The 13,359-nt window shown below is 43.4% G+C and overlaps 1 protein-coding gene across 4 annotated transcripts in view; it reads left to right on the top strand.

Moving 5' to 3' along the window:
• The window catches only part of LOC144944008 (regulator of G-protein signaling 7-like), a 126,345-nt gene extending 113,695 nt beyond the window's left edge, over window positions 1-12,650 (top strand). For 2 of the 4 annotated variants that reach the window (XM_078871977.1, XM_078871974.1), the window contains exons 11-19: window positions 225-323; window positions 1,000-1,061; window positions 2,226-2,336; window positions 2,725-2,850; window positions 3,863-4,049; window positions 4,995-5,084; window positions 6,540-6,593; window positions 7,271-7,316; window positions 9,570-12,650. In XM_078871977.1, the coding sequence (XP_078728103.1) occupies window positions 225-323; window positions 1,000-1,061; window positions 2,226-2,336; window positions 2,725-2,850; window positions 3,863-4,049; window positions 4,995-5,084; window positions 6,540-6,593; window positions 7,271-7,291 (750 nt within the window). In that variant the 3' untranslated portion in view covers window positions 7,292-7,316; window positions 9,570-12,650. The remainder of the gene's footprint in view (window positions 1-224; window positions 324-999; window positions 1,062-2,225; window positions 2,337-2,724; window positions 2,851-3,862; window positions 4,050-4,994; window positions 5,085-6,539; window positions 6,594-7,270; window positions 7,317-9,569) is intronic. The other 2 variants (XM_078871976.1, XM_078871978.1) reach the window with 2 other exon arrangements.
• The last annotated feature ends 709 nt before the right edge of the window (window positions 12,651-13,359 follow it).

Raw genomic sequence — 13,359 nt, 5'->3', positions numbered from 1 at the left:
ACTCAAATCCAAACGTACATTCGGACGCATGCATCTACACACAAAGACAAAGATCCCCCAGCTTGCCTTAACAGACTGTTGGGGCAAGTGCTGTTAGCGAGCGTCTATGAAGGCCCTGAACGGGAATCGAACTCGGGTCGCCAGGTTCATAGCGTGGCGCGCTAACCGCGATGCCACCGCTCCCCACACACATATACACACACACCCACATTGTCGTCCGACAGTCTGTGTACGGCTTGCAGGATGAGTGTACCGGAGGAAGTCCACCCCCAACTCCACCGCCCGATGCAAAGAAGCCCACGATGGACGAGCTGCGTCGACGGGTTCGTGCCAATGTCACTCGTCCCTCCCCACGCCGCCTCTGTTCAATGCGAAGAAGATATGAGTTCAAATGCCGAACAGCACTCGGCCTATTGCTTTTCCAATTTGGTCGAAATTCAAGAGTGGTTGTCTTTTGAAGAGACTGGCCCCTGCCATCGCAATGTGTTATTTCTACCATTGGCTTGGGGCTGTCAGCGTAGTTGAGTTCCACCCATTGGTTGTTTTAGGGTGGCGATGTGTTCCAGCGGTAGCTCGTTTGCCATTTGTTGCAGCGGTTCAAGATTGAAATCTATCGGCTGCCCTGGTTAATACTGCGGGTGTATTAAACCATAAAAATACACACCGTATGCTTCACAGTAGATGTTAAAGATCCCGTGACATCAATCAAGAGTAGGCCATTGCGTGCCATGGGGGTTCATGATACAACAATTATAAAATTACCCCACAAAATATGCTCAATTGGGATCCACAAAGCAATCATCGCCCCTATTGCGAAAGCTTGGCATGTCCCTTCTGATTTTTTTTTTATTAATTTCACACTGGCACCAAAGATCAGAGAAAATTCAGCAATTGCCATCACGTGACACGGGTCCAAACGGCGCTTGTCACTGTGGTATTAGGAGTTTAAGTTGCTATAGAGCCGCATCTGGTTTTCACGTGCCTCTCTGCCCTCTACAGGTAGAATTTCTCAACACTCAGCTGAACTGGCACTGCATGAAGACATCCAAAGTGGCTGAAAGGTAGTGGGGGTGTGACTGTGGTCTTAATTATTAGGTATGTGACAATTCTTTGTTTTTAAAATTGACTGTTTTTTTAAACAGTCTGCCTCAGCAGCAGACCGTGCTTTCCCACATTATGATGGATGCTTGCGTTGCGCCCGAAACGTCGTGATTTATTTTATGTTTCTACCTACGTGACTTTACCGAAAGAACCAAAGAGTATGGATTCCTGCAGTCACGAAAACTTCAAATAAATATTGAGTCTATACGGTTTAAATCTGGGTAAATGAGTGGGTTTATAATCAATTAAGGGCATGATAGAGTTTAGAAATAAGGGCATGGAGGTGTATACGTCAAACTAAGTGGCGAGTTAATAACGCGGAAATTGATTGGTTTCTGACCAACAAACCCAGCCGGATTATTTGTATTCATTTATGATGTTTTTGTGAGTGCTAATTCAGCTAAGGCCACGTGTACATATTACTATTATTATTTACATGTTCAATAGTCGAGCTCCAAAAAAAAGTACTTCGTACACACTTTTGTGTGGGCCAAGGAAAGCTAATGTGTTAGAAATGATGAACAATTAGGATGTTTTGCTTGTAGCAAGTACATTTTTAAGCCCATGTAACATTTAGGCGAAGGAGAAACAAAATACATTTTTTACAAAACCGAAAAACTAAAAACTGGGAAACAGCACAAACGAGACGGTAAAAAAGAGAAAAAAACAATACACATTTAGATCGACCCATTATTGTGACAATTCAGTGTTGTCTTGCATGGGGGGAGAGGCAGGAAGTGAATATCCACATACATAGCAAGTAAATGGTGGTCATTGATATTCTGCAAAATAAAGTGTTCATCCATCATCAAATAATACGTTTACATATCTTAATCCCTTACAGCTGGCTTAGGTGGAACTAAGTATAATGAAAACAAGTCTATAATATGCTCTCTTTTGGCAATTGTTGGTGACCAGGCTGACACCATCAAACCCTCGTGCTGGAGAATCTGATTTAATCAAGCGAAGTTAGCTAGCCAGGATACAAACATTGGCTCCCGTCGGTGCTTATGCATCTTTAATTATGAGCTCCCTAAGCCATCTGGCCATTTGTTGTGCCAGTAAGTTTCAACGCAGGTCTGTCTGTGTGTGTGTGTCTCTGTGTGTCGTTATCACTGATTTAGCCTGATTGGATACTCAGAGCAGTACATGGAATATGATGCTTTCCTGACTCCAACGGAACCTTCCAACCCCTGGCAGTCGGATGACCCCACGTTTTGGGACATGGAGGTCAGGTAATGGTCCTGTGTAATAACTTCTCTACATCAACCTCACATTCACAGCACTATTATGATTATACTTGCTTACCCAGGAAAGTTTCACTCAGTCCCGTGAATTTATTTTTCAGGAGGTTCCCGGCACATTATCGCAGTATGGCAGCAATGATTGCTATGGATATTAAAATTGAGTCACTTGCAGGACATTTTTCAGATTGTGACCATGATGCACTGGGAAGACTAAGACGGCCGTGCGTGGTGCTGGTCACACCGACCTTTAGCTGTGTGTCGTGCTACCCTTCATAGGCGCTCGCTAACAGCTCTTGCGCCAACCGCCCTTGCAGGTTGTACGGGGGATCTTTGTCTTTTTACATGTGTGTGCGCGTGTGTGCGTGCGTAAGTCTAGCAAGGAGCCGAGCCAGCAGCAGGTGAGGAGGTGGGGCTTCTCCTTCGATGAAGTGCTCCATGACCCGGCAGGACAAGATCGCTTCCTCCGCTTCCTCCAGTCCGAGTTCAGCTCTGAGAATCTGGAGTGAGACGCTCTTTCAACACAGAGTGCACAGAACAGCATTCAGCCCTGTTGGCACGTTCATATAAACAATTGTTTTTATTATATATATACAGAGTGCTTTCAAAAATGTCATAACTTCTGAGAATTTGCAACAATACTGCAATAAATGTGCCTCCCGGGCTCTGGAGACCACCTGGAGATGATTCCAGGCACGCGTTGACAATGATGGCGAACAAGTGGAGACTTAGACTTTTTGAAGCTATTTACATACATTTGTTTTCATGTTACAGTGTATTATCCGTTCATTCGCCATTAAAAACGATAGTCCCATGCAAGTGTTAACATAAATTTTAAATGCCCCGTATACAACCAGAGAGCCAGATTGTCTCTACATTCATCACAGAATGTAACGTCACATGTTCCCGCCAGGCAGTGCATATATAGTCATACCTCGACCGCTTTGGAATACGTCGAATTTGGTATACCTCGTGTTTTGACGAGAAAAAAATGTCTTGGGATACGACGTCTTGCTTGGGATACGACGCGCTTGCTAGAACTTGTATGGGTCAGGATGAGTCACCGCGTACCCGCGTAGACCCCGTTCACGACTCCTCCCCTTCCTCACCACCATCCTCGTAGGCTATCAACTCCTCTCAGCAAGGTAAAGTGATGTTAAATTGTATTTTTGTTTAAATTTATTTTTATTTATGTATGCATTTTAGTAATAAGTAGCGTCTAAATTATGTTATACAACCCCATTAATGTATAATATGCCAGAAAAAATATCATTTCTTATACTCTGGAACGGATTATTTCCTTTCCCTTTATTTCTTATGGGAAACATGCGTTTGGTACACGTCATATTCGGTATAAGTCCTACCTTCTGGAGCGAATTAACGACGTATACCGAGGTACCGCTGTTCATCCAAATAGACACGACCAGATAGACCAGACGACATGGCACAGGCCTGCAGATATCCAGACATCTACCCAGCTGGGGTCGACAGACGAGTGGCGGACGGTACCGCCGCAGGTTCTGGCAGGCGGTGCAGGAGCTGAAACGACGGCCGCTGCGCGAGGTGCCCGAGCACGTGCAGCGCATCTGGGAGGAGTTCCTGGCGCCCGGCGCCCTCAACTCCATCAACCTGGACTCGCACAGCTTCGAGCGTACGGCGCAAAACATCCGCGAGCCGTGCAGATACACGTTCGAGGATGCTCAGGTGCCCGCCGCGCCGCCCGATAGAGGGCACGGTTTAATCCCGATAGGCTGGAGTAGCATCGCTGACCGTTGGCCAAGGTATACTGGATGTGGTGTGCTGGGTGCGGAAATATCTTCGAGATTGTTGGTAGACTAGAGAGTAGAGCTGGTACAGTGAGTCCATCGAGTCAATTAGTAGATTCAGGAAAAGAATCGACTGCTTTTTTGTGGTCGATTAATTTAGCCCCTTTAAAATTGGCGGCCGCCCCTACATCCTGCGTCCCAAAGGCAGGAAACCCCTACAAGCCACGCCCAGTGTGGTGTAGCTGATGATACCGATGACACCACCAAGCCCCCACCCATCACCTCCAGTCCAGCGGCACACGTGGAAACAGAGGTTATACTGGTAGGAACGAAGTGGACCAGACCACCAATAGATTATATCGTCCGTCCGTCCGTCCGTGTATCAACATCGCCCCCTACTGCAAACACTTGGCAGGACCCTACAAAAACCTTTTGACTCAGTGGGGCTTTCCTGGCTTAACAAGTGTAATAATACATTATGTTTATATTCTTTGGTTATTCGTTCCTACCAGCCCACCCCGCAGGGTCCTGTTACTTTACTTTCTATATTACTATCGTTATCTGATTGGTCGGAGAATGGAACCGACAATTGGTAGAGCAGTCGGTAATTGCATAGCCAGCTCTGGTATTATGACTCAATAGGCTTTCCTGAATAAAGTAAATCTAGTTACTATTTATATGAATGGATAAATTGTCGGCCTCCATTGATCTGCAGGGGTAACATGGATTTGTAGTATCGCAAAATCGTGGGAAAGGCGACTGCACAGAGATGCATTTGATCAGCCCTAGATGGATAATGGCTGATGACGATCATCTTGTTGATGATGATGATTATTACAAAATAATGATCCACATTCTTGCTCTACTTGCTGTTGTTGTCTAGGAGCACATCTACAAGTTGATGAAGAGCGATAGCTACGCTCGCTTCCTTCGCTCACCCATCTACCAAGAGGTGCTGCTCACGAGGAAAAAGGTTTGTCGTCGGGCAATCATCCAATCTCTCCGATGTGCTTTCGGGTAGAGACGCGTGTTTTTTTTCTCCACACGATGTCCACTGTCCCTTAAGAACTCCAGGAGGAATTTATGTACGAATGAAACTTGCACTCGTTTACTTTCTTTGTTTTTGTTTACATTTAGTGCCTTGCTTGCCTTTCCTATACTTTGCACTCGTATCGTGTTTTCCTCTTGTTCGTTGTTGCTAAGTTTCTGACCCGCCCCCTTACTACTGAACATCTGTGCAAAAGAGCTTGGCAGCTCATCGGATTTTTCCGGTCCAAACAAATGAATCTGATTCCGAGTCTGAACCTCCCGGCACGTGGGACGGAACATCACGCCACGTTGGGGATTCAACCCGAATCCAGAGAGATGCGTAGAGACACGAACCGCAAAAAATTAACCCGTAAAAACAAAGTTTTTCACTATAAATCCTTTATATGCGTGGCATCGGTTTTATTTTATTATTCATTTCTGTTTTTCTTGAGTAAGAGTTTCATTTTTATCACATTGGTATTTTAAATTAAATATGACATTTTTTTTTCCTAAAAAGTGGAAAATTTTGTAACAAAAATTTTCACGAAAATAAATTGTCACGCGCAACGAGTCTGTGTGCAAAATGTCAGCTCGATTGGATCACGGGAAGTGGGTTAAAAATCGACCGAAATATTTGCACGGTCGTAAGCGCGCAAGCAAGCAAGCAAGTGAACTTAATATAAAGGATTTTTAAAAAAACCCCCACGCTCGGTAACCGTTGAATCCCTTTAACTTTGGTGTCTTTCCTCTGACCACATCGGAGCCCACTAAAATCCATGAACATCCTCGGGAGACAGAGAGGTGCGTGACTGCGGTTGCAGGCGGGAAGTGTTCTCCCCTCTTTCGTCATTTTGAAATGCACAGACAGAAGAACTTTTACGGTCACCGTTTTTGACAATGAGGTTTGGCGCATAAGTCCTCAATGGCAGAAAGTCACACGTGCTTTTTGTGTGTACCGTGCACAATACACAGGACACGTTGATAGAGTTTTAGCAGCAGCTGCTTAGTTTGTTCTTTATTTCACGTGTTTCTGGTACCCGATATAGTCCAACGTAAAATTACCCTCAGGCACCAGTCATCCGTTTGGCCTTTCAGCCATTCGCTATGATCATTACTAAAAATGACTTCGCCAAATTGGCTCTTATTCAAGTATACACATATATATATAACATTCACTCGTTATAATCACTCACCCCAAGGCATATTTGGCACAGGCATTTGAACGTTATTAATCTGCTCATATGTTTGTATTTGTGCTTGTGGTGATCTTTCCGTATGACGAAGACTAATACAATGTTTACTACTGCTCTTTTCAGTTAATTTGAAATAATGTTAAGCGTGCCACAAATTGATGGACGATGTGCTGTTTATGCAAGAAGCATTTTATTTTCGTTACCAGTCTGAATACAACCAGGACCGCCGGACCTCATTTGAGAAGTTCACCAGGAATGTGGTGAGCGCGCACACGTGCACGTACAAAGACAAAGATCTTCATATAGCCTTTAACAGACTGTTGGGGCAAGTGCCGTTAACAAACACCTATTACAGCCGGCATGGCACACCAGGGGGTGGTGTGGCCATCACCATGCCCGGCCGCCTTTGGCTCCCCAAATGATGTTGTTTATTATACATTGTACCAGGTACTCAATTAAGGCTGAGTCATCTGAATGGAGGCCCAAGACCGGTTCATCTATTCGTTACCGATGTTCGCTGTAAGCGAGAATTGAACTCGTGTCGCCGGGTTTGTAGCGTGGTGCACTAACCACTGCGCCACCTCTCCCCATGCACGCATGCACGCATACGACATGTATGATAAATGCATTTGTTTCTCACAAAGCCCTTGGCGTATTATTTTATGACAACTCAGAGCAATGGCCATTATTCATATTCGAACCAAAACTTTTTTTGGATGTGCCTTTGAGAAAAATCCTTATTTAGCTGTTTTTTTAACCTCATTACATTTATAAACTTTAATAACATCTACTGTTTGATATTCCAGTGAGGAGGGCGAGTTAAACCCCAAGGGCAAAAGTTACAATAAAAACTGAAAAAATTTAAACACCTTTTAGAAAGAAAGAAAAAAATACAGTAATTCCAAATGTTATTGTGGTTATCTTCCACCCTTTGCAGAAAAGTATGAACTTATTTTGAGGACATAAAAAGACGTGGAAAAGAGGTAATGGTCGTTAGACGTTCATTGCATTCTTCTTCCACTCTGTGCCCCATCCGTGGAATCTTTGAAAGTGGCCACTCCCACCCCATGCTTGAGTCACTTGTGTGTGCTTCTAACTCTCCATCCATGACTTCACTGTTGGTGATTCATACAACTCTTCATCTGTGCCGGGCAAAAGCGAGAAGCATTAATCGTGTGTATTGTATGTGCCCTGTCATCGTGTAATTAGGTCAAACAAATAAGCCCACATTTTCCCTTAAATTAATATGAACCATTGCCATATGAGCATTTGATACAATTATGGCATTCAGAGTGTATCTTATGTACTAAGAGAACTCTCGCAAAATACTGGTAAAAGGGACAACCTTGCAACTGCTTGCTCATGCAGGCAAACTTGGCAAGACCCTCCTGGAAAAAGAGTCATGAGACTCGGTGAGGCTTTCCTTGGTAAAGCCGCATAATAATAATAATACTACTACGTTTATTGTATTAGCCATTATGCTATGGCAGCACCGCTCTCCAAAGGTTTAATACTGGGCCTTTGCTTTATGAGCAGGTGAGAAAAGTTGGCATTCACGTGTCTCTTATGCATTAAGAGAAATCTTGTTTGCAAAGTGCAGGGTAATAAATAACATTGCTAATATTTTTTAGTGTAACTAAATGAGAGCCCATTGAGTCATTATAAACAAAGACTTGGCTGAGCGGTGTAATGTCTTGGGAGTCGTTTTAGTGATTTAAATGTGACCAGTTTTCATGCAGGAATATATTTTGTCTTTACATTTCATGGACATAACTGTTTGCGCTGTGGACACTCGTCATTTCCAAATTAAAATTGTGCATGTTTCATCAAAAGGGTCAATATCTGTATGTATGCAATATAATCTAACGATCAATAATGTAGTGTATTTGAATCTTAAAATGGAAGGAAATTAAACCCCCATTGTTTGAAAACGGTTAATATTCTTTTGAGGAGAATTATAACTGACTATATTAATCCTGAGTGCATGCTATAGATCTGCAAAAAAAACCTACCAACATTTGCTGCAGTAATTAAAACCCGCCCAGAGTTATTGCTCACTCCCGCACAGCCCACAACACCTTATGAGGCACTGCATTGTTTTAATAGTTGGCAAAACAGATGATGCTTTTATTGAAATGTATTGTTTTGGAATCTTCATGTACGGAACAATGCCACATATCCGACCTTCACAAGCTCCCATCCCCTGTGAACAATGAACCAGCTACACCCAGTGCCATAGCTTTGCCTGGTGTAACTGTAAATCTCTATCGAGGTTCACAAATCTGACATTTTCACAAATATAATAAAGGTGTTTAGGTTAGATCGCGTAAGTATAAATGCGTCGCAACCCTCCACCACCCGACACGGCCAATCAGTAAGAAATGTGTCACGTTAACAAAACGCCAATTCTATATTTGAAGTTTTCGTGACTGCAAGGATCCATACTCTTTGGCCATCAGACGGAAGCTTGTGTTGCCTCCGAAACGTCGTGATTTAATATATGTGTTTTCTTTTTTAAAACGCCAATTAGTTACTTCTTCAGCCCACCGGTGTGTTTGAAGAGTGAATTCAAATTGTATTACTGATTGACCGTGTCGGGTGGTGGAGAGTTGCGACACATTTATACTTACGCGATCTAACCCAAGAACCTTTATTATGAATAATACTGGTCGCAAAAGCCTACGTGTTAAAATTTTCACAACTAGTAATGCATTCTTAATATCGCGTGCATTCGCTTATTTCTAAAGTATTGTATGGTAAAGCGTTTTCCCATTTGATTGTTTTTGTCCATTAACCTAAAGCGTATGTGCATGATATCTTACTTTCTATCGATGTTCAAATATAATAATTCGTTCATATATAGTGTCATTCATGCAAATTGCATCTTAAAACCGCTGAGAATTTTGACCAACCGTACAAACGTCTCACGGTACAAAAAACGAACATCACAGAAAAGGTTAAACAAGAAAACCCTCCACAAATAAACAAAAACAAACCGTGACCAAGAGCACGTGGGCCAAAATCAATCAACTCAAGCGCTCAAGCTCCCAACATCGTTTCACGTTTCTGTCCATTCCTCAGTCCCCAGTGAGTCGGATGTGTGACGTCGTTGTTTTGCAATTACCTCTGGGTGGTTAATTAAACGGATTCAGTAAGTATTACGTTGTTCACGGTGGTTATGCTGGCTGTGATGGCGTTATGTGTGCGTGTGTTGTGTGTGGCTGTGTTTGACGCAGAGCCGGTCTCTGAAAACTCGTCGAAGATTGCCTTCCACTTCTCGCGACCCAACAAGCTAGAGAACGAGAGAGAAAGAGAGACACACACACACACACAGATGAATAGAGAAGACCGAAACTGGAGGATTTCTCCACAATTCTGGCTGTCGCCCTGATGAGGCTGGTTGTAATTACCAGCGAAACGTCGTACTCGAATTGCAAATGATGTGGGTTTACTCTCCAACACACCGGGTGTACTGAACTAGTAACTAATTGGCATATTTTGTTTACGTGACAAACCTTACTAATTGGCTGCATCGGGTGGTGACGGGGTTAACAACACATTTACAATTACGCGATCTAACGCAAAAAACCCTCTTATGGATAATATTGGTCGTGAAAGCCTACTACGTGTTAAATAGAGAATATACCAATTAAAAACAACACCTATGGGGCAATTATGCTGGCATTAAAGGGCCACTTCTAGGGATTCTACAACCAAGTTGGGGCACAATGAGTACATATTTCACAGTCTCGCCAGAGGTAAGATCACTCCCCTGTCCTGTATTTCACAGACTTTTCCATATTGCTTGCCAATTTAAAATTCTTCATTTCTGTGTGATGATGCAGAGAAATACATAGCTTGTACTTCCTAAAGCCCGCCTCCTGTTGCCACACGGAGTCTCAATCGATCAGCCTCACCCGAATCAACTCCCGAAACTCTATAATCTGCTTTGATTTTTTCGTGACATCGGTTATCAAGATACAAGTTTACCAGTGACGTGCTAAAGTTCCAGCTCACGCAGGCAGGGGGCACTGGCGTAGCGTGGTTGTCATGAGCCCTGGGTGCAAATAATACATTGGTACCCCCTGTCTGCCGTCATGTGCCTGGACCAGAGGTCGCAAACGGGTTTTGATTCCTTACCCAAACCCGGCCGCAACAGGGTCACAAACGGGTACCCGGGTACGGGTAGGGTACGGGTATCGGGTACCTGATTGCGACCTCTGGGATGAAGTCATGTTGCAGGCGCGGGTGGGTTGATTCTAGGAACTTGAATTGTGAAAAGAGACAAGACGTTGGGAAATGAGTGACAAACGGTGACTCACCAGTGACTCACGGTCTACCCGTACCCGGCCGCACCAGGGTCGCAAACGTACCCTACTCGATACCCGGCCGGGTACGGGTAGCCGTTTGCGACCCTGGTGCGGCCGGGTACCGGTAGGCCGTGAGTCACTGGTGAGTAACCGTTTGTCACTCAGTTCGGGTAGGGTACGGGTAGGGAACGGGTACCGGGTACGGGTACCCATTTGCGACCCTGATGCGGCCGGGTACGGGTAAGGAATCAAAACCCGTTTGCGACCTCTGACTGTCGGGGGCAGCACGCCAGGGCCCACACTAAAGGCCACCAGGGGCCGTGAGTGGCCCGCGGGCCTTGCAATGAAGAACACTGAGTTAGAGAGACATATACTGAGAGCAGCGTTGGGGTAACCCACGGACTGGTTGCCACACGAGGCCAGCATTTTAGCCGCACGAATCGGGTACTAGAGGGGAAGATGTTTCAACTTGGCAAACAACGCCGTTTCTAATTTTAGCAGTCTTTTCACCTGTAAAAGTGAGCCGTAATTCTATTACTGTTATTGAATAACGCTAAGGCGTGTGTTAACGTGTGGCCCTATGCCAAAAGTTGTTTGAAAGTCATATTCGGCCCTCGGCAAGGAAAAAGTTTCTCCACCCCTACCTGGTAGAGCTGAACACCTTTAAATAAGACGAAGGCCACGTCGCTATATGGCAATACTTAACCATACACTGTAATGGTCTCACGTCACTAGGTGTGACACTTTTAGGCTTTATATTATTCAGAAAAGTTTTTGTTAAATGTGGATATCATGTTACAGTATTTGACTTCCTGCTAAATCGCACAAAATGTATTTAATGTTAACCTTCCGGAAAATATTTCCATGAACATAAGGTATATGATATAGATGAGACTATACTGATGCTTTGCATATATTAACCAAAAAGGACTTCGAGTACATATATACAGTATGGTAATAACACGATAGATCCAATTTGCGTTCTTGCTTTCATTCGGCATTGCATTATTATGACAGATATTGCCTTGCAAAACGTTGACCGATGGAAAACACTCAAAAAATCTAAAGATAAAATTGTCTCCCTGCGGAAATGAGGTGGTCGCAATCTTTTCCCTTGGTGGTACTGAGCCATTGGCAGAAATTCCACATTCCTATGATGGGTATCAGTCGCAACTTTGGTGTACATTATTTGAATGAACTAGCTACTTTAGCTAAGAACAATCCAAGGTACCCTCTCTTTTGAAAGTGACTTTTTTAATGTGACTTCTTAATTCATTTTTATACACAGTACTGTATACAAATGTAAACTTCTATTTGTTGTTTGTTTAATTTATAATCACCTGAGGAACCTGTTCATAACATCTGTAGCATTCACAGTTGAGTGCCTCCCTGCTTAAACTAGCATTGGGGTGGCACTCATCTCTACTGCCAGGCCCGTGTCAGCGGTGCAAATTCTACATTCCCATGGCAGAGCCAGTATATCCATAGGACAACCACTGTTTACGTCCCATGAAGTTGTACGGCATTTATTTTATCAACCCCATAAGGATGATGGGCTGAGTCAATCCCGAACGGGATTGTTCCAACCCTTCAATCGTGACATGAGAATGTCTGTCAAAGTGCCATCTGGGTACTTGTGTTTACAGTATATGACAGGCAAGCCTTGTGAGAGATTAGGAATGGGGTACAACTTCTACTGGTACTCCAAGCTCAGGGGGACCCCCAAACAAATTATAAGATTTTTTTTTTATTTTTTCATAGAAAATGACGAGGCCTCCCAGTCAACATTTTGTACCATTGCCCCAAATTTCTGTTCACGGGCCGAATGACAAGTGGTGAAAACATTTAAGAGTCATAAATGAAGAGGAGGCCAGATGGTTCAGGGGTTAGAGCTGGCTGGAATCCTGGGTTTGAATCCAGATTTTAGCCTCCACTAATTAAACTGGGTTTTAAAATATAGTGAATGTATGGTTTCAACCTGGTCAATAATGCACGAAAAAACACAAAGTGAAATTTAGCTTTTCATTAAATTTGGCGACATCCTTGAGAGTTAAGAAAGTGATATACACATCTCTATAGTGGGGCATGTATTTCAGGACCCTGAGTGCCGATAAGAGGGCACTGAAAGGGATCTCAAAAGTAGTTATATTATATCTGCTTTTGTAGTCCTTTCTATAACCAGTGCGCTGTTCTGCGAAAGTTGTGAATGGACATTTCATCTCATGATATGATGCTGAGAGCACAATTGAAAAAAAAGAAAAATGATTTATAAAACAAAAACTTCGGCTTCATTTGAAACAAACCGAACAATCATTTGGGCTAATGTTTTTGCCTTTTTTGAATATTATATATGAACTTTTAAAATATGACAATTAAATAATTGCATTCACATCATCGTATTCTGTTAATATTTAATTTATTGCTGTCAAATGCTTTGGACCACCCCGAACATTTGAACCACCCCAAACATATATGCTGTATATTATCAACATTAGTGATCATTTATCCACTAACAGATGACGGCCTCTCCTTAATGTCATTGTCCTTTATGAGGTCCTGCAATGCCACAGTCCATCAGCTGCATATGAGCTGATCTCATCGCTCCATTTCCTCGATGGGTCATCCTATCCGGCGTGCTCTCTCCTTTGGCTGATATTCCATCACCATCAATCAGACATCATCTCTTTCAGTGATGTGTCCTGGCCAAGCCTATCTG

This window comes from Lampetra fluviatilis, chromosome 33 (assembly GCF_964198595.1).
Source record: "Lampetra fluviatilis chromosome 33, kcLamFluv1.1, whole genome shotgun sequence".
Lineage (NCBI taxonomy): Eukaryota > Metazoa > Chordata > Hyperoartia > Petromyzontiformes > Petromyzontidae > Lampetra > Lampetra fluviatilis.
Note: the sequence above shows the minus strand (reverse complement) of the source record. Positions and strands in the feature narration are given on the sequence as shown.